Source organism: Myotis yumanensis, unplaced genomic scaffold, assembly GCF_028538775.1.
Source record: "Myotis yumanensis isolate MYYU_CA2020_CCGP unplaced genomic scaffold, mMyoYum1.0.hap1 SCAF_2, whole genome shotgun sequence".
Taxonomy (NCBI): Eukaryota; Metazoa; Chordata; class Mammalia; order Chiroptera; family Vespertilionidae; genus Myotis; species Myotis yumanensis.
In genome coordinates, this window is record NW_027223753.1 from 27,479,322 (window position 1) to 27,499,818 (window position 20,497).

Consider the following 20,497-nt stretch of genomic DNA (forward strand, 5'->3'; position numbering starts at 1 on the left):
TAACGGAGCGTCTGGAGTCGATCCAGAGTGTGTGTGTGCCTCACTCCGACCCCGACCACGGGTGGCAGGTACGGGGGATTGGTACTTTGGGCACCGAGCCCGCCCCTAGGGAAAGCGCTGAGTCATTCTGGCTGGGAGCGTTGGATCCGGACTGGGCTCCGGCCAGATCCCCCTCCCCTCTCCCCCTCCCGCACCCGGACCCGCTCTGACTCTCGCGAGAACCATACCGGCTATAAAAGCAGCGCTGCGAGGCCGCGCGCGCTTTTCGTGCGTCTTCCTGCTTGACTGGTTTTGCCATTTTTGCTTCAGTGCTGGTGAGTATGTGGGCCGCGCGGCCTCTGCAGGTGGAGCGCCCCGCATTCCGCAGGTCGCCTTTTATTCCCCTCCCAGCCCCCCCGCAACCTCCGGGCTGAACTGGGGGTGCTGTGACTGGGGAGGCGTCCGGGCGCGGCCTGCCGCCCCAGAGTGGCCAGGCGGTTTGCGCACCTTCGCGTGGACACACCTGTGGGTCCTGGGGGTTGGGTGAACCCCGAGGCTCACGCAGGCTCGAGTCCCCTCCCGTCCACCAGGGCACAGGGCACGGATTGGCTCGGAGGGGCGGGCTGGTGGTGGTGTCCCCTCGATTAGGGCGGTTCGAGAAGCTTCTGGAATGGACTCGGAAGCTGACCTGAGGTCACCCCTCTTTCACGTGGTAGGTGTAAAAAAGCTGTGCCCTGGTCTGGGCCGTTACTAGCCGTGAAGCTTCAGATATTACGGTTCCCTTCCCCGCCTTTCTTTTTCCACCTGCAGAATGGGGATGGTGGTGATCCCCGGTGCCTCGGGAAGACGGCTCTTTCCTGCGGGCGCTCCCCGAAGTGCTGGGGTGGGAGTGATGGCGGGAGGGGACCTTCAGTGCGGTTTGAGGGTGTGGTTTTCGGCTGGGAAGTTCTTGGGCTGATCTGAAGAGTCCCGCCCGGGCTGGAAGTCCAACGGGCTTTTCCCGATTGGTCCGGCCTTAGTGGGGGCCGCCTGGAAAAGCAGGTTCCGACGAGGCCACTTATGTTAGGGTCACACTCTGTATTTGGTCGCCAAGTTGCAACGTCCCTTACCGTTTTTTGTTTTTTAAATTGTTGTTATGAAGGGTATTAGGCAGTAAAAAGTTTGAGATAATCAATGCTCACAACGTTTCTTTAGGTTGTGGTAGTGTGACCCCAAACCGTTGGTACTAGAAAATGAGCTTGTTGAGGCTTTCAAACCCATGGCTTACCTGCACCTAATTCTTAACTCCTTGGAGTTGACCTGGGTGAATCCAGTGCAGCATTCCTGTTTAGCAATAGGTTGGCTCTTGTACTTATTGCCCCAGGCTCTTGACCCTGAGGTCAGACACCCATTTTTGAAAGGACTTGTAGGGCTTAAACACAAATACCTAAAGTTTTGAGATTGAGCAGATGCCAGAATTCTGGTCTTGCCTCTTAAAAGGCTGGATGGGCTTTAGGGTATGTGTTCTTGGCAAACCAGCACGTGTGCTTGAATATCAAGTGTGCTTCCCACGTTATGAATACAGATGGAGGCGCAGCCCAGGGAAAGGGCAGTATTACCCGCTTTTGGGAGTCCGGCACTCTGGCATTTGTGCATTTGGGTTCAGGTTTGAGAGTCTCCAGCCCCCCTCCCCTCTCTGCTTCTGTATGATGAAATTATAGAGGAAAATGCCATTTCATTGCACAAATGATGGTTCAGAAAAAGTCATGGAGGTTACTTCAATTATTAAAGAAATTGCTGTTTTTAAATGAAAACAAAAGTTGATATTCAGAGATGTGTAATATCTGGTTTTCTTTCAAAAACTGGAAAGCTAAGTGTATGCTTCTTACTAATCTAAAAGTTAACGTAGGTGACAGGGGAAGATTTAACTTCGAGTGGTGGGCACACGGTGCAATATATAAAGATCTTGTAACAGAAACCCACACCTGAAACCTATGTGACCATGTTGACCAATGTCACCCCTGTAAAATTAATTTTTAAAAAAGTTAATGTAGCCCTAGCTCAGTGATGGCGAACCTTTTGAGCTCGTCATGTCAGTATTTTGAAAAACCCTAACTTAACTCTGGTGCTGTGTCACATACAGAAATTTTTTGATATTTGCAACCATAGTAAAACAAAGACTTATATTTTTGATATTTATTTTATATATTTAAATGCCATTTAACAAAAATCAACCAAAAAAAGAGTTCGCGTGTCATAGGTTTGCCATCACTGCCCTAGCTGGTTTGGCTCAGTGGATAGAGCGTCGGCCTGCGGACTCAAGGGTCCCGGGTTCGATTCCGGTCAAGGGCATGTACCTTGGTTGCAGGCACATCCCCAGTAGGGAGTGTGCAGGAGGCAGCTGATCAATGTTTCTCTCCCATCGATGTTTCTAAATCTCTATCCCTCTCCCTTCCTCTCTGTAAAAAAATCAATAGGATATATTTTTTAAAAAGTTAATGTAAAAACAAAACAAAAAATAAAATAAAAAACTTAATGTATATATTCAGGGCCACCAGGTAAATCCTTTATTGTTCTACAGTTAAGTCTACAGTTAAGTTGATGGAGAGTACTGGTTTCAAGTTAATTTCCTCTTTTATCCTTTCCAGCTGATAGCAAGATGTCTTCAGGAAATGCTAAAATCGGCCACCCTGCCCCCAACTTCAAAGCCACAGCTGTTATGCCTGATGGTCAGTTCAAAGATATCAGCCTATCTGACTACAAAGGTAAGCCTATTACATTAGGTTCATTGAAGTGCAATTATTTTGCTATTTAGAGATGGCTTGTTGGATATTTGTATTTCTGTATTTTTGATTGTAAAATGATTTATGTCTCCTAGATCAAGGTGTTCAGGGTGGTAGGCTGTTGCCTTTAGGTTGAAGTGAAATGGTGATTATCGATAGTTATCCTAGGTCCAGACTATTTTGGAGAAAGCACATGCTTCATTTTGCCTAAACTAATATATTAGCTCATTTATCTTCTCAGTACTCCTCAGTTGTATTATTGGAGACAATCTGATTATCTCAGTCTTACTATTTCATTATAAGAAGTCTTCAACAATTTAAAATCTCAGAGCTCATATTTGGAGCTGTGACAGTGCTTGTTCAGTTTATGAACTATGTGTCATAGCTACTGTATTAGTAGAGGGTTTAGGCACATTCACTTGTCTGTTTTGCCCCCAAGGGAGAGTTGATGTCATCGTTGGAATAGCTCTCTTTTCTGTTAGAGATTCATGCAGACACTTGTCAGGTTCTAATAAGGTTCTCTTTTACCTCACAGTTGGGAGCAGCTGGGTCTTCTGGGACAATTGAACGCAAACCTCAAACTCCTGTGTCAAGTATAGTGATGTGTGTAGTGATCAGTTCCTGGAGTCAGTTTTTGGATAGAACATGTGACTAGGTTTCCTAACACACTTGTTGGTTGGAATGAGAGCAGGTTAGTGGGATCCTATTGAGGGAAGCTTCTGGCAAAACATGGTAAGTAGGATCATAGAGCGGTGGCCCTAGCGCAAGGGTAAACGTAGGATGTGTGGGAAGAGCTGCTTTCTGCCCACCAGGGCTTGACCTGCTGAGGCCTTAAAGTGCTTGTTAGGCAAAGCCCTGGTGTTTAGAGGAGTTTCTAGTGATTCTAATTTTCAAAGTGAATGTCAAAGGAACAACTTGTTTTGACTCTCAAACATGGCTGCTGCCTGGAAGTGAGTGAGTCGTCTAATTGAACTGTTGTAATAGCCCAGCGCATTAGGTGTGAGAGGCTACCTGGCCTTTGAAGAGCTATTCAGTTGGTAATCTGAGTGACTTCAGTAAAAGTCCAACTGGAAGTCCTGTTAACTACCAGGATTTTTGGAATGTTTGCCACATAAAATTTTTCTTATCAGGCTGATTAGGAACGTATTTGTGGTGATTCAGGCGATCACTTAAAGCTTACCCACTCCATTACTGTGGTTCATTGTGAAAGAAGTGCAAAGGCTCTGACTTCTTGTTGGTCTCTTACTACCCTGCAGCAGAGAACTCAGCATTTCAGCTTTTTATTGGGCACTGATTGCAAGCATTGGCATTGGACTATCCAGTAGATAACTGCATTCTTGTTTTTGCTTTTCTTCATTGGAGAACTTGGTATCTGTGCTAATTTTTTAAAAATATATTTTATTGATTTTTTACTGAGAGGAAGGGGGAGGGATAGAGAGTTCGAAACACCAATGAGAGAGAAACATTGATCAGCTGCCTCCTGCACACCTCCTACTGGGGATGTGCCTGCAACCAAGGTACATGCCCTTGACCGGAATTGAACCTGGGACCGGACCTTTCAGTCTGCAGGCTGACGCTCTATTCACCGAGCCAAACCGGTTAGGGCCTGTGCTAATTTTAACTATCCAGAGAAGATAAAAATTAGACTGAACAGCCTGGCCGGTATGGCTCAGTGGTTGAGTGTCCACCTAAGAAAAGGTTCGATTCCTGGTCAGGGCACATGCCCAGTTTGTGAACTTGATCCCCAGGAGGGTACGTGCAGGAGGCAACTAATCAATGATTCTCTCTCTTCATCATTGATGCTTTTGTCTCTCTCTTCCTCTCCCTTCCTCTCTGAAATCAATAAAAATATATTTTTAAAAAATTTAGTTCTGTATTTGGCAGCTAATATGGAGACAGAAAAATAAAGCATGGACTGGGAAGGAACTTTTCCATGCAGGTCCTCCTGCAAGAGGTTCTGAAAGTGGCTGCCAGGAGACATCTATGTTTGAGCATCTTGACATCTAGCAATTGTGTCTGGCATCAACTTAAAAGGGCCTCTTTTTCTGTTGGTATATGTATTTTCTTGTCTATTCTCTATAAAGCAAGGATGTCTGTTTCAAAGGCTAACTTGGGGTTCTTTTTTTCTTTTTTCCAGGAAAATATGTGGTGTTCTTCTTTTACCCTCTTGACTTTACCTTTGTGTGCCCCACGGAGATCATTGCTTTCAGTGATAGGGCAGAAGAATTTAAGAAAATCAACTGCCAAGTGATTGGTGCTTCTGTGGATTCTCACTTCTGTCACCTGGCATGGTAAATCCGTTGGTCCATTTGACATATGGACTTTTTAACTAAGCAGGAACTGGGATTAGGAGGCTTTGGCAATAGACTTTCTCAAGTATTGGCTTCTGGCTCCTCATGGAAGGAGTGCAAAGGCTCTGGCTTCCTCTTGTTGCTTTCTTATTACTTGGCAGCAGAGGAGAAGCAGCTTGGGTTGCAGCTGAGTGTACCCTGATGACCTTAACTATCCTGAGCCATTCAGTTTACTGCTGGAAAAGTTTGAAGTTTCTGGGAACTAGGTTAGAAATGTTGGAAAGGGGGAGTGTGTAGATACAGTTAATGTATTTGCTACACAAGAGTTTGAGTGAATGTGATTTATATGTGTGCCCTTTGCTGTAGGATCAACACACCCAAGAAACAAGGAGGACTGGGTCCCATGAACATTCCTTTGGTGTCAGACCCCAAGCGCACCATTGCTCAGGACTACGGAGTCTTAAAGGCTGATGAAGGCATCTCATTCAGGTATATACCTGGGGGCGGGGCTGTTGCTGACATTTATTGTGATAGATATGATTGACTGAGGCCCTTTTATTTGGAGAAAGGTAGAGCCCTGATCTGTACAGACTCCTTTCTCATTTCATTTTCTTAATCAGTTTTATTAAGAAATAATTGATATACCCTCGCTAGTTTGGCTCAGTTGATAGAATGTTATTCTGCAGACTTAAGGGTCCCGGGTTTGATTTCCAGTCAAGGGCACCTACCTTGGTTGCAGGCTCAATCCCTGGCCCTGGTCGGGGCATATATGTTAGGCAACCAACCCATGTCACTTTGATGTTTCTCTCTGTCTTTTCCTCTCCCTTCCACTCTCTAAAATCAGTGGAAAGATATCCTCAGACGAGGATCAACAAAAAAATGAAATGAAATAATTGATATACATCACTATATTAAATTTAAGGTGTACAGCATGATGGTCTCATTTAAAAAATATATATTTTTTTATTGATTTCAGAGAGGAAGAGAGAGATTGAAACATCAATGATGAGAGAGAATCACTGGGCTACCTTCTGCATGCCCCCCACGGAGGATTGAGCCCAAACCTGGGCATGTGCCCTGACTGGGAATTGAACTGTGACCTCCTGGTTCATAGGTCGACACTCAACAGCTGAGCCATGCTGGCCAGGGATTGGTCTCATTCTTTATACAGGGGCATCCTCACTAAGGGCAAGGCCTGTGCACGTCTGGGAGACCAGCCCATTTCCATTGCTTCTCTATTCTAATAAACCAGTTTTTTTTTTAATTTTAAAAAAAGTACATTTTATTGATTTTTTACAGAGAGGAAGGGAGAGGGATAGAGAGTTAGAAACATCGATGAGAGAGAAACATCGATCAGCTGCCTCCTGCACACCCCATACTGGGGATGTGCCTGCAACCAAGGTACATGCCCTTGACTGGAATTGAACCTGGGACCTTTAAGTCTGCAGGCCAATGCTCTATCCACTGAGCCAAACCGGTTAGGGCAAACCAGTTTTTAATTTTTAGAAATTTATTGATTAATTTTAGAGAGAGAGGAAGGAGAGAGAAACATCAATTTATTGTTCCGCTTATTTATGCATTTATTGGTTGCTTTTTGTATGTGCCCTGACCAGGAATCAAACCCGTAATTTTGGCGTATCAGGACAACACTAAGCTACTGAGTTACCCAGCCAGGGCTGCCTAACCACTTGTTAAATCTGTACTGCCTCTTTCTCAAACCTTCAATCTTTTCTTCCCAGGGGCCTCTTTATCATTGATGATAAAGGTATCCTTCGCCAGATCACCGTGAATGACCTTCCTGTTGGCCGCTCTGTGGATGAGACTCTGAGACTAGTTCAGGCTTTCCAGTTCACTGACAAACATGGGGAAGGTAATTCAGTCTGTTTGGTGACAAGACAACAAAATGGTGGATGGGAAAGATGTGGTAGGAACAAAGTCTACCAAACAAAGAGAGTGATTATGTTTCTTTAAGAAATTGAAGTTTCTGGATTATAGTGCGTTGTGGGGGTGGGGTAATAGAAAAGCTTGGGGAGAAGACTATAAAGCAGTGGTTCTCAACCTGTGGGTCGCAACCCCTTTGGGGATCGAATGACCCTTTCACAGGGGTCGCCTAAGACCATCAGAAAACACATATATAATTACGTATTGTTTTTGTGATTAATCACTATGCTTTCATTATGTTCAATTTGTAACAATGAAAATACATCCTGCATATCAGACATTTACATTACAATTCATAACAGTAGCAAAATTACAGTTATGAAGTAGCAACGAAAATAATTTTATGGTTGGGGGTCACCACAACATGAGGAACTGTGTTAAAGGGTTGCAGCATTAGGAAGGTTGAGAACCACTGCTATAAAGGCTTTTTAAAAAATATATATATTTTTTTATTGATTTCAGAGAGGAATGGAGAGGGAGAGAGACATAGAAACATCAATGATGAGGGAGAATCATTGATTGGCTGCCTCCTGCACGCCCCCTATTGTGGATTGAGCCTGCAACCCAGGCATTTGCCCTTGACTGGAATCGAACCTGGGACCCTTCACAGCCCATAGTCCGATGCTCTATCCAATGAGCTAAACTGGCTAGGGCTATAAAACCAGTTAGGGCAGTGATGGTGAACCTCTGACACGTGAACTCATTTTTTTGGTTGATTTTTCTTTGTTAAATGGCATTTAAATATATAAAATAAATATCAAAAATATAAGTCTTCATTTTACTATGGTTGCAAATATCACAAAATTTCTATATGTGACACGGCACCAAAGTTAAGCTAGGGTTTTTTAAAATGCTGACATGCTGATCTCAAAAGGTTCGCCATCACTGGGTTAGGGCATACATAGCAAATTTACCATCTTTTTTTTTTTTTTTTTTTTTTTTTGTGGAGGCACTCATATTTTATTGAGGTGCACAAAGAAGCAAACAGACAGTTATAATATAGAATGAGAAAAACTGAGTTACAGGTAAATGCAAAATGCTGAGGGATTAGAATGGGCACATAACTGCAAATTTACCATCTTAACCATTTTTAAGTGTACAACCCAGTGACATTTAAAAAAAAATTTTTTTTTTAAGGAGAGGTTAGGCCTAGAGGGTTTCAAATGAAATATCAAGGTTCTTAATTTAATTTAGAAGTTTCAGGATCAAGGATAATGTGTTTGTGGGTGTGACTTTGTAAAGTCTAAGCATAACTGAGCAGATTCAACATAAGGTTTTTAATCCAGCATTTGCTAAGAGTGTAGCCTTTTTTTATGGCTCCAGCACTAGTACTTCTCTCCTTAAATATTCTGATTGCAAGTATTGAACTACTTGATCCCATCTTTTGAGTTTGTAAGGCTATAGCTTTTTTACTCCCAACCCAACTCTTCCTCCCCTCCCCCATGCAATTGTTGCTGGAATGAAACAACCATATCCCAACTAAGAGTTAATTAGTTTTGCCCTGACTAGTTTGGCTCAGTGGATAGAGCGTCAGCCTGTGGACTTAAGGGTCCCAGGTTCGATTCCAGTCAAGGGCACCAAAAAAAAAAAAAAAAGAGTTAGTTTTAAGGACTCAGTTCCTGAGGCTGCAGGTAGAAGAGGATCTTGAAAACCCCCTCCCCCCCCAACTTAATGTAATTGAGAACAAAATAGTTGTGATTAAGTGCTACTGATAACAGATCAAGTACACAGGTGGGCTTGGACAAATTTCTTGTCTTACTTCATTTTCCCTAGAAGTTAAGTATTTCAAACTAACTTTCTAAGGCCAATTCAACTCTGATATTGTGACTTTTAAAGAAAGCGGAAGTTGTTAGTCTGGATTAATGTCCTCATTTTGGGGGACCCAAAAATGAAACTTGGCTGTAGTGGAAGGCTAGTAGGGATCAGTGAACACTGATATCAGAAGGCACCATTTACAGAAGCTCCCTTGGGAGTAGATTGAAAGAGCAGACAGCTGCTGATACTGCCCCCTGGTGTGGGGTATGAGGTTCAGCACAAAGACTGGAGTCGCAAAATTAACTGCAGAGAACAAAGCAGCATGAAAGCAAAGACCAGGCTACAGGCAGACAAAAGTTTGGCAGTCAGTCCTAATAAGCAACCAAAAAGATTGTTTTGTCTAGAAGAAAACAAAGCTTTAGAACAACCCAATTATAACACAGAGAGGAAGAATAATGAACCAGGATAAAGAGACCTTGCCAATTTAGTCTCGTTGGCCCTAAAGTCATGGCACTTAACCATTTGAGTCCCAAGCATGCGATCGCGCTGCTTGGTATTTCTCGACATAAAATAAAACAAGCGCTATCACGCTGTTTGGGTCTTTTCGTACTCATTTAGAGAAAGCACGGTTGCACTGTTTGGGATTCTTTGACAGTGTTTTTTCAATACCCCCTGGGACTCAAACGAATCGTATGTTTTCTCGACATAAAATCTCAGCAGCGTGATCGCGCTGCTTGGGACTCAAACGGTTAAGACCATACCAGTAATTAGAAAGATCCACACTTAGATGTTTCACTCAAATTCAAGTGTTGGTTTTTTAAAAATATTTTTTTATTGATTTGAGAGAGGAAGGGAGGAGAGTGATAGAAACATCAATGATGAGAGAGAATCATTGATCGGCTGTCTCTTGCACGCCCCCTACTGGGGACCAAGCCTGCAACCTGGGCATGTGCCCTTGACTGGAATCGAACCCGGGACTCTTCATTCCTTAGGCTGACACTCTATCCACTGAGCCAAACCAGCTGGTGCTGTTTTTACAATATTGTTAACTATACTAGAGGCCTGGTGCACAGATTTGTGCACTGGTGGGGTCCCTCGGCCTGGCCTGCGAGGATGAGACCTGAAGTTGGTTGATTCTTATATGTGCCCTGACGGGGGTTGGAAAACGGGCTGGAACCCACAACCGTGGCATATCAGGGAGATATGCCACTCATGCTCTCACAAGTGGCAAGATTTCATTCTTTTTTATGGCCAATATTCCATTGTAGATATGTACCTCAACTTTTTTTATCCACTCATGTATTGATGTTTTGCTCATTTTTGAATTTTTTTGTGTGTGGTTGAATTGCAGGAATTCTTTTTGCATTTTGGATATTAGTCCCTTATTAGATATATGATTCATAAGTATTTTCTCCCATTCTGTGGGTTGCCTTTACTCTCTTTATAATGTTCTAAAAGTTCTTAATTTGGATCAAGTCCAACTTATCTGTTTTTTTATTGTTGCTTGTGCTTTTAGCATCATATCTAAGAATACATTTCCAAATCCAAGATCATGAAGTTTATGCAGAAAGCATAGCCTTCAATCTTTCCCTGCCATCCTGAACTAGCAGTGCTCCTTAGGCTAACCTGAGGAAAGTGAGGCAAGGGATTAATCGTGATTTTCCACTTTGAAGAGTTAATGATTTTAGCCCTTATATTTATTTCATTAATCCATTTTAAAAAATATATATATTTTATTGATTTTTTTACAGAGAGGAAGGGAGAGGGATAGAGAGTTAGAAACATCGATGAGAGAGAAACATCGATTCAGCTACCTCCTGCACACTCCCCACTGGGGATATGCCCGCAACCAAGGTACATGCCCTTGACCGGAATCGAACCTGGGACCCTTCAGTCTGCAGGCCGACGCTTTATCCACTGAGCCAAACTGCTTAGGGCCATTAATCCATTTTTTAAAAATTGATTTCTAGACAGGGGAGAGAGAGAAATGTTGATCTGTAGTCCCACTTATTTATGAATTCATTGGTTGATTCTTTAAAAAAAGTTTTTTTTTTTATATATATATACACTAGAGGCCTCGTGCACAAAAATTTGTGCACTCGGGTGTCCCTCAGCCCGGCCTATGCCCTCTTGCAGTCTGGGACCCCTTAGAGGATGTCCACCTGCTGGCTTAGGCCTGCTCCCTGGGGGATCAGGCCCAAGCTGGCAGTCAGACATCCCTCTGGCAGCCCAGCAGCCCTCAGGGGATGTCCACTTACCAGCAGGGAGCAGACCTAAGCTGCAGTCGGACATCCTTAGTGCTGCTGAGGAGGCGGGAGAGGCTCCCACCACCACTGCTGTGCTGGCAGCCATCAGCCTGGCTTGTGGCTGAGCAGAGCTCCCCCTGTGGGAGCGCAGTGACCACCAGAGGACAGCTCCTGCAATAAGCGTCTGCCCCCTGGTGGTCAGTGTGTGTCATAGTGACCAATCATTCCCAGTCGTTCTGCTGTTAGGGTCAATTTGCATATTACCCTTTTATTATATAGGATTTAAATATATATTTTTATTTCAGAGAGGAAGGAAGTAATATGTTTTTATTTCAAGGGAGGAAGGGATAGGAAGATAGAAACATCAATGAAAATCATCCATTGGCTGTCTTCTGCAAGCCCCCTACTGGGGATAAAGCCCACAACCTGCACATGTACTCTGGCAGTGGAACTGTGACCTGGTTCATAGGTTGACACTGAACCATTGAGCCACACCGGCCGGGCCATTGATCCATTTTTGAGTTATTTCTTTTTAAGTTTGGAGTCTAGTGTTATTCTTTTGCATGTGGAAATCAGCTGTCCCAGCACCTTTTTTGGTTTTTTAAAAATATATCTTTATTGATTTCAGAGAGGAAGGGAGAGGGAAAGAGTGATAGAAACATCAATGATGAGAGAGAATCATTGATTGGCTGCCTCCTGCACATCCCCTACTTGGGGATCAAGCCTGAAATCCAGGTATGTGCCCTTGACCAGAATCGAACCTGGGACCCTTCAGTTTGCAGGCTGATGCTCTATCCACTTAGCCAAACTAGCTAGGGTAGCACCACTTTTTTAAGAGCAGCATTTAAGCTTATTTTTTAAAAGATGCATTTGAAGCATACATAAAATTATAGAGAACATGAGTACCCCTTTATCTACTATCTACTGTTAACAAATCTTGCCTCACATGTTTTAGGTTTTTTTGAACAAAGCCTACAGTTGAAGCTATTGCTTTTTTAAAAAATAAATGTCAGGTGCGGAATGAATAAACTAGGTATAATAGTAATGGGGCTATAGAGAGGATTAAATTGCATGTTTGTTGTTAGCCTTGAACTAAAAGGCTTTTATACTTATGATCTTAGACTGTAGGTTAGGCTTCCTGGTGCTTATTACAGGCTCTTTAGGGCTCAGATTTAGTTTTGAGGAATCCATTTGTTCATGAGAGTTCACTACTGAGCAAATTACTATTACTAATTAGTGGTAACTTTCTCTTGCAGTGTGCCCAGCTGGCTGGAAACCTGGCAGTGATACCATCAAGCCTGATGTCCAGAAGAGCAAAGAATATTTCTCTAAGCAGAAGTGAGCACTGGGTCATTATAGGGTCATGCGGCAATGTACAGCCATGAGAACAGAACCTCTCTTTTACTATTGTCATACTTAAAACAAGATCTTAGACTTAGCCCAGATGTGGCCTTTCCTGTAGGGTTTGGGGAGGGTCAGCCATACTTCCTCTGGAGGAAATTATCTAATGTAAACAGTAGTTGGACATCACTTTTGATCTTTTGTGGTTTCTATTAAACTTGAACTGAGACCTTGTTGTTTCTTCATTTTATTTTATTATTTTTTTAAATTTTGTTTTATTGCTTAAAGTATTACAAAGAGTAGTACATATGTCTCCTTTTTATTTTTTTTCCCCACTTGACCTTCCCCCGGCCTCCCCTACCCCCTTTTCTTCATTTTAGGGGCATTATTAGCCTTTGCTTTATTCTTTGCTTTCCTTATGGGAAAATAAGTGAGAGCTGCTTCAGAAACAGGAAATTATAGAGGGGAAATGCAAGACACAGGGAATGGAATTGAACCAAGGTGTTAACTTTATTTTTTTAATTTATTTTAATATATTTTATTGGTTTTTTACAGAGAGTAAGGGAGAGGAATAGAGAGTTAAAAACACAGACCAGCTGCCTTTTGCACACCTCCCACTGGGGATCTGACCACAACCAAGGCACATGCCCTTACCGGAATCGAACCTGGGACCCCTCAGTCCACAGGCGGACACTCCATCCACTGAACTAAACCCGTCAGGGCAACTTTATTTTTTTTAAATTTTTTTTATTGATTTCAGAGAGAGGGTTAGAAATATCAATGCTGAGAGAATCATTGATTGGCTGCTTCCTGCACGCCCCCTGCTGGGGATTGCACTGGCAACCTGGGCTTGTGCCCACTGGGAATTGAACTGTGACCTTTTGCTTCATGGGTAAATGCTCAATCACTGAGCCACACCCACACCAGCTGGGCAAGGTGTTAACTTTTTTTTTGGTTATATCTGGGAAGAAGAGCAAGACCTGTTCTGGTGTTATCCAAGGTACTTACGTTTATTTTATAGGCTGCATTTTAAGTTAAGGCACCAATGATGTTGATTACTTGGGCATTTGTTCTTTATAGTATAGGGAGGGCTGCATGAGAACCTGAAGATTGACTTCCTTTTTTTGTGTGTTTTTGTTTTTAAACCTTTACTCGATATTTCATTGGTTTTTAGAGAGAGGGGAATGGAGAGAGAGAATCATCAATGTGAGAAACATTGATCAGTTGTCTTCCACATGTGCCCTGAATGGGCATTGAACCTGCAATCTCTATGTGCCCTGACCGGGAATGAAACCTGCAGCCTTTTGGTGTACAGGACAGTTGTTCAACCAACTGAGCCACCCGGCCCAGGGAAGATTAGCTTCTGATGAAAATCTGGTACTGGCTTTGTAAAAGATGAGAATTAGAGGCTCTGTAACTTTATAACTGCAAGGGGGAGAAGATAAGCACTGTGTTGGTATTTGTAGGATAGAACCTTGCAAATCAAAAGCATAAGGTTGAACACCTCACCTTCCCTGGGTTCTAACCTTGATTTGAGGTAGTCCTTTTTTTTGCCCTCATTCATATCATTGTCCTGAGAGAGGTATTGGTGGGGGTTGGGGTACCTCGTAGGCCCTTAAAGCTAGGGCAGATTCAGAACTGAGGATATATTATATGGCGACCTTCCATACACTTGTTTTTATCAGCTACCCCAGCCTACCAGACATCAAGACATATGAGCAGCATTACAGAATTCCTAGGGCCTTCAAGAACAGCTGATAATACTGCAGTAAGCTAGGCTGTTTCAGAAATGCTTTACATGTATTCAGTCCACACAACAACACTATGATACATTATTTATTTATATTATTGCTTAGAGGATTAGTTGTCCCTTAGGCCCTATGTATGGTAACATCTTGGAGCATTGCAGATAAACGGTAACAGGCAATAAATACCCCTTTGTCCTTGTAACATGTAGCACTGCAGACTAATGGTAACAGGCAAGAATTCCATATGACAAGGCAGGTGGGAATTCAGAGTCTGCCTTTGTCTTTTTTCCTATTGAAATATTAACTAATATTGATTAGTCTTTGATTTCTGTTTTGACCAGACTTCTGAACCTCATTATCTTCATTGAAGATTTCTACTATAATTCTTTTATCAAAAGTAATAATCTTTTAGCCAAAATAAAACCTTTGCCTTGCCAAAGCCAGGTAAGTCTTAGCAAGTACCATTGGTATAAATAGGGATCCCACAGGGGAGGAGGGTATCAAGGGCCAGGGGATGCAGGTGGTGAAACCCTGGGGCTGAGCCACCCCCTGGCTCTGCTGAGATTCTGAGATTTGGGTATCAATGTGGTGAAGAGAAGCTCGTGGGATGCAGAACTAGGCTCCTCTGAGGGTTGGGCCAAGCCCAACAAGGCCAAGCGCTGGGCAGGTGGTGTGGAAAAGTAGGCCTTCTGCTCTTCTGAGTAGCGCTCCTGGGGTGTCACAGCATCCCGGTAAGCCCAGTCACGCCAATGAAAATTGAAGCTTTCAAGCAGGGCGATTCGGTCAGTTCTTGTTGGTACACAGTCGAGGGGTTTAGTGGGTGGCAGATCTGGCACTTCTATTCCTGGCAGCAGCAATACCCCTCGGATGGCAAACCAGCCCCCAAATCGGGGATGTATGCACACACCTGATATATGCTGGGGAGAGGGTAAAGAAAAGCAAGGTCATGGACATCATCTTGGCACAAAGTTCAACTACTATCACGGCAACTAGGCTTTTTCACTTATTCACACTCAATGGACACTGATTCCACATGTGAGCCTCATCTACTCTTGTAGATGAGCTCACTCTGGCCATGAGGAAGGGTTTCTTAAGCTGAGCCTCAATTTCAGAGTCTCACCACTGACCCAATCACTGCTCTGCCCCCTCCATTTTGTAACAGTTCTATGAATAGACTAGGTCTGTGGTCGGCAAACTGCGGCTCTCGAGCCACATGCGGCTTTTTGGCCCCTTGAGTGTGGCTCTTCACCAAAATACCATGTGCGGGCGCATGTACAGTGCGATTGAAACTCCGTGGCCCATGCGCAGAAATCGGTTTTCTGCCTGGGCGAGTCTATTTTGAAGAAGTACTGTTGATATTTGGCTCTGCTAACTAATGAGTTTGTTGACCACTGGACTAGGTTCTCTGATTTGACTAGGGACTCCAGAAAGCACATGGGTATTCCTGGGTAGGGAATACCTTTATCCTGGATTGTGTCTACAAACGCCTTTACCCCGGGATGTGGAAGAATGTGAGACCTGATATCTTGATGGGCCTTCACCATTTTTTTAGTCCCTAGTCCAGTTATTCTCAACCTTCCTAATGCTGCGACCCTTTAATACAGTTCCTCATGTTGTGGTGACCCCAACCATAAAATTATTTTCGTTGCTATTTCATAACTGTAATTTTGCTACTGTTATGAATCATAATGTAAATATCTGATATGCTATATGTGTTTTCCAATGGTCGCGACCCACAGGTTGAGAACCGCTGCCTAGTTGTTCATACTTGCCCTCTGACCTGAGTTCCCCAGGGGTCAGCCTCTACATCCTGTCGTTGGTAGTAGTAAGCAGCCCCTGCCACATGGGCTGCTGTCTGGGCCAGAATCTTGGGACGCCGGTTGGGGTGTACCTCGTAGTCAGCGATAACTTCAATCTGCAGCTCTGGGAGGCTCTGGGATGGAGGACAAAGATAGAGGCTTCTTTCAGCATGACAGGAATCATGACTGCTTCCTAGAGAGCCCTAATTTGTGTTAACAAGGTCCTGTCCCCAGAAGTCATATTTGAAAGGTAAGGGGGGTCCAGTGTGAAGAAAATGATATTCAGTCCAGGAGGGCCCACGTTTGAAGGTCCTGCTCAGAAACCTCCATTATGAGAGGTAAGCTGGCTCTGCCCTCCAGAGCCCCAGTGTATGTATATATGTAAATATGTACATGTGAGTGTGTGGTGGGGAAATACTGTTTTGTCCTTAAAAGGCCCCAAAGACAGCATAAAACTTCCAGGTCTAGGGCAAAGACAGGTGAGAGATGCCTGGGAAATGTTATTCCTATTTCACTTGGAGGTCAAGGGAAATCTGGTCTGAGGTTCATTTAGTTGCCCATCAGTGTAGGGTGAGTGAGACTGATTTCAGGCCTGGGGGGCTGTTAGAGGAAGGTGGCCCGACTTGGATTGAGAATGCAGAATGGGGAGAGATCACAATGTCAAGGCTGTATTTCATCCTATGGAAGTGGCTCCTAACCCTAGGTCTAGTCCTGCACTGAGCTTGCAGTAGCTAGAAGCAGTTGCAGGTTTGAAGCTGGGAGAGGATATGAATGTTGCTCACCTTTTTCACACGGCCTAGGTGGTAGGCCACACATTGGTCCACAGGGTCAGTCAGTGGTTTGAGGTGGCCACTCTGCAGGAAGGGCTTGAGAGCCCGGTCAAACATGGCAGGTGTGCTGAGTACCAGGAAGGCCAGGGTAGGTCCTGGCAGGGGCAGGTGGAAGGCTGAAGGCAGGACTGCATTGTACCATGCCACCTGGAACAGAAAATACATACCTTAACCTGGCATTGAAGGTCTCATATATCGTGCCCCAGCCTCCATCTCATTCGTTCAATCATTGAATTTCTAATGATGCTCTGTGATGAGTGTTTATGGGGGATTTGTCTGAATTTGACAGGAAGTTTAGAATAGAGAGGGAATTAATGAACAACTGAGAACAAAAAAGTTGCCCTAACCATTTTTGGCTCAGTGGATAGAGCGTCGGCCTGCAGACTGAAGGGTCCCAGGTTTGATTCTGATCAAGGGCATGTACCTTAGTTGCGGGCACATCCCCAGTAGAAGGCAGCTGATTGATGTTTCTCTCTCATCGATATTTCTAACACTCTATCCTCTCCCTTCCTCTTTGTAAAAAAATCAATAAAATATATTTTTTTAAAAAGTTGACTGGTGCGCCGAAACCGGTTTGGCTCAGTGGATAGAGCGTCGGCCTGTGGACTGAAAGGTCCCAGGTTCGATTCCGGTCAAGGGCATGTACCTGGGTTGCGGGCACATCCCCAGTAGGAGATGTGCAGGAGGCAGCTGATCGATGTTTCTCTCTCATCGATGTTTCTAACTCTCTATCTCTCTCCCTTTCTCTCTGTAAAAAATCAATAAAATATATTAAAAAAAAAAAAAGTTGACTGGTGCAACGACAGGGCCAAGTGACAGTCCTCTGAAATTAGAAAAGGCTTCTTGGAAACTGAGTCTTTAAGGCTGGGAGGGAAGTTAACAGACTGATGTAGGGAGGGAGAAAGAATCTGGTGTATATTCTAAAAGATGACAGCATAAAGTCAGGAAAAAAGTACAGGGCACATTAGGAGAATTGCAAATTGTTTAGTTTGATAGAAGTGGAGTTGAAGGGTCTGCAGAGGAGAGCAGAGGGAGAGAAGGCTGGAGATCAGTAGGAGTGAGATTGTGACTGGCTTTGGATACCAATTTAGGAATATGGATCTAATTTGGTAATAATGCAGGTCATTAAAGATTTAAGGAGTAAACTGACATGATCAGTTTTGGGAAAGATTAATATAGCTGCAGTGTGCAGGATGGGTTAGACTCTAACCGTTAGAGGCAAAATGACAGCAAGATTATTGCAGTAAATCCAAATGTGAAATGGCTTGGACTAGAGCATATATTGGATGGAAGAGAATGGATTTGGGAGATTCAGGAGACAGATTCCTAAAGGTCCTGGTGGCTGATTGGATGTAGGGTGGGGAAGTGAGAGTAGGAGCCTAGAATGACTGGCAGAGCTTCAGTGCAATAGCTTCAACTATCCAAGTCCACTTGACCCACCAGATAGGCATCCTTACTGTCCTCCAATATCTGCTACCCACCAACTCCTTTACTCAAGCTGATCCTGATATTTGGCATGTACATAACCCTCCTTCCTTCCAATCTATCTTTTAAAAATGTTTTATTTATATTGCTCTAACTGGTTTGGCTCAGTGGATAGAGTGTCGGCCTGCGGACTGAAAGGTCCCAGGTTCGATTCCGGTCAAGGGCATGTACCTGGATTGTGGGCATAGGAGGCAGCTGATCGATGTTTCTCTCTCATTGATGTTTCTAACTCTCTATCTCTCTCCCTTCCTCTCTGTAAAAAATCAATAAAATATATTTAAAAAAAATAAAAATAAAAATGTTTTTATTAACTTTTAGAGAAAGAGAGAGAGAAACATCGATCAGCTGCCTTTGGGGTTTGAGCCTGCAACCTGGGCATGTGCCTTGACTGGGAATTGAACTGGTGACTTCTTGGTGCATGGGACGATGCTCAACCAACTCACCCACACTGGCTGGGACCAATCTATCTTTTCATATAAAGCTCAACTCCATTTTTTTTTTTCTGGAAAGTCCTCTCTTTCAAACTAGACCCAACCTATCCCCTCTCTCTATAACCTCTCCTAGCACTGCTGTGGGCCACTCAGCGGAAGGGGTGAGAGTGGGCTGTCTCTTAAGTGTTGTAAAATGTTTCCCTTCCACGTCCCGCGTGGTTCAGGGTTCAGGATCTGAAAGAGGAGCCACACACAAATGAAAGAGAAGCCGAAACTGGTTTGGCTCAGTGGATAGAGCGTTGGCTTGCGGACTGAAGGGTTCCAGGTTTGATTCCGGTCAGAGGCATGTACCTGGGTTGCGGGCACATCCCCGGTGGGAGATGTGCAGGAGGCGGCTAATCGATGTTTCTCTCTCATCGATGTTTCTCTCTATCTCTCTCCCTTCCTCTCTGTAAAAAATCAATAAAATATACTAAAAAAAAAAAAAAAAAAAAAAAGAAAGAGAAAAGACACGAGACATGAGATAATTTGGAAATATTGGGGAGCCAGGCGGGCAAGTCCAACTCAAGGAGTTCCACTGGTGCTCAGGCCGCACCAACCTTTTATTTGATTTGGGATCCACCCATAGTATAGCCCTTAGGCAGGGAGGTTCCAGTGACACACAGACTATTCTTATCAATAAGGATTTACATGATTAAAGGTGGGGAGGTTGCTTCAGCTACCATTATCTGGGTTAACAGAGGTGGTGCACAGCTCTGACCTTTGTTAGGGCTTCAAGGGTACCCAGCCTTTGAGGGGTTCTCTGTCTACGCTTATCAGCTAGTGAAGACAATAGGTGGTCTTCCACACTTAAGCAACAAGCAAAGGGTTCAAGCTGAGCTGATTTAGCTTTCTGTCCAAGTATATAGGTCAATGGAGCGGGCACCGGATAAGGAGAAAATGAACTTATATAAACAAGGGAAAGTGGTGGTGGTGGTGCAAGACTTGTGTGTCAGTCGGGTGCAGTTGCTATACCCAACCCAGTGGCTGGTGATTGGCAACACTATGACTTATTCTTCTGTTGGAAGGAACAAACCAGCCAGTTGTTTGCTTGTTCAACAGCAGGAATGCCCTTTCCTTTTCAAATGACCTAAATCCTAGCCATGCAAACCTTCCAAGACTTACCCTCTTCTAATTCCTTCAGAAAGCTTCCCAAATGGGCCCTGACGGGTTTGGCTCAGTGGATAGGGCGTCGGCCTTCGGACTGAAGGGTCCCAGGTTCGATCCCGGTCAAGGGCATGTACCTTGGTTGTGGCAGGAGGCAGCTGATCGATGTTTCTAACTCTCTATCCTTCTCCCTTCCTCTCTCTAAAAAAATCAATAAAATATATTTTAAAAAAAAGAAAAGAAAGAAAGCTTCCCAAATGACCTTGGCCCTAAGAGTGCCTTTCTTCACATCGATTATGTTAAGTGACAGCCACAAGGTTACTGGATCAGCGACAGCTCCTACCTACCCAAGCCGCTCTTGCTGTTCTGTCCCGGGAGATCAGATGTACATGGGACCAGAGAAGCTCCGGAAAGACCAGGAGGCTTAAGGGCCTCACGCCAGTGGCGCCGAGGCCAATCATATACCTCACCCTAGAACCGCAGGAGAGAGAAACCAACCTGGAAGGGGTAAACCTCGAAGCCAAAAGGGCACAACGTGTCCTCAATCTTCTGCTTCAGTTCAGCGACTTGCGGCTCCATGCTGTATGCTACACGCTGAGCTTGCTGGGGAATGGAGTCTCAGAATAACCGGGACCGTTAATTTTCAGGAGAGCTTGGACTCAATTTCCCAAGAACGTGTGGGACCCAGTTGACTTTGCGCGATGCATCCTGGGATACGTAGTTCATTTGTTCCTTGGAAACAA

At 44.0% G+C, this 20,497-nt stretch overlaps 2 protein-coding genes across 3 annotated transcripts; one reads left to right on the forward strand and one right to left on the reverse strand.

Moving 5' to 3' along the window:
• Positions 1 to 221: 221 nt before the first annotated feature.
• PRDX1 (peroxiredoxin 1) lies at positions 222 to 12,544 on the forward strand. Its single transcript, XM_070404869.1, has 6 exons — positions 222 to 314; positions 2,607 to 2,723; positions 4,879 to 5,032; positions 5,399 to 5,521; positions 6,772 to 6,902; positions 12,231 to 12,544. Exons 2-6 carry the CDS (start codon positions 2,618 to 2,620, stop codon positions 12,314 to 12,316), a joined length of 600 nt encoding a protein of 199 aa, XP_070260970.1. The 5' UTR covers positions 222 to 314; positions 2,607 to 2,617; the 3' UTR covers positions 12,317 to 12,544.
• A 1,594-nt stretch (positions 12,545 to 14,138) lies between these two features.
• Positions 14,139 to 20,347, reverse strand: MMACHC (metabolism of cobalamin associated C). 2 transcript variants are annotated; one of them, XM_070404867.1, is made up of 4 exons: positions 20,253 to 20,347; positions 16,645 to 16,839; positions 15,844 to 15,996; positions 14,139 to 14,980 (listed from the first exon to the last, which is right to left on the reverse strand). In XM_070404867.1, the coding sequence occupies exons 1-4, from the start codon at positions 20,331 to 20,333 to the stop codon at positions 14,564 to 14,566; spliced, it is 846 nt and encodes a 281-aa protein (XP_070260968.1). In that variant the 5' UTR covers positions 20,334 to 20,347; the 3' UTR covers positions 14,139 to 14,563. The 2 variants fall into 2 exon arrangements, with proteins under 2 accessions (XP_070260968.1, XP_070260969.1); XM_070404868.1 differs by lacking the exon at positions 20,253 to 20,347 and adding an exon at positions 19,773 to 19,845.
• Positions 20,348 to 20,497: the final 150 nt, after the last annotated feature.

Bases quoted from the DNA above. Each gene is read 5' to 3' on its own strand.
- PRDX1 (XM_070404869.1), top strand. From the start codon at position 2,618: ATGTCTTCAGGAAATGCTAAAATCGGCCACCCTGCCCCCAACTTCAAA. The intron at 5,033-5,398 runs GTAAATCCGTTG...CCTTTGCTGTAG, and splicing joins CACTTCTGTCACCTGGCATG to GATCAACACACCCAAGAAAC. The intron at 5,522-6,771 runs GTATATACCTGG...TTTTCTTCCCAG, and splicing joins GATGAAGGCATCTCATTCAG to GGGCCTCTTTATCATTGATG.
- MMACHC (XM_070404867.1), bottom strand. From the start codon at position 20,333: ATGGAGCCGCAAGTCGCTGAACTGAAGCAGAAGATTGAGGACACGTTG. The intron at 15,997-16,644 runs GTGAGCAACATT...CCTCCATCCCAG, and splicing joins ACCTAGGCCGTGTGAAAAAG to AGCCTCCCAGAGCTGCAGAT. The intron at 14,981-15,843 runs GTCAGAGGGCAA...CCCTCTCCCCAG, and splicing joins CTGACCCCTGGGGAACTCAG to CATATATCAGGTGTGTGCAT.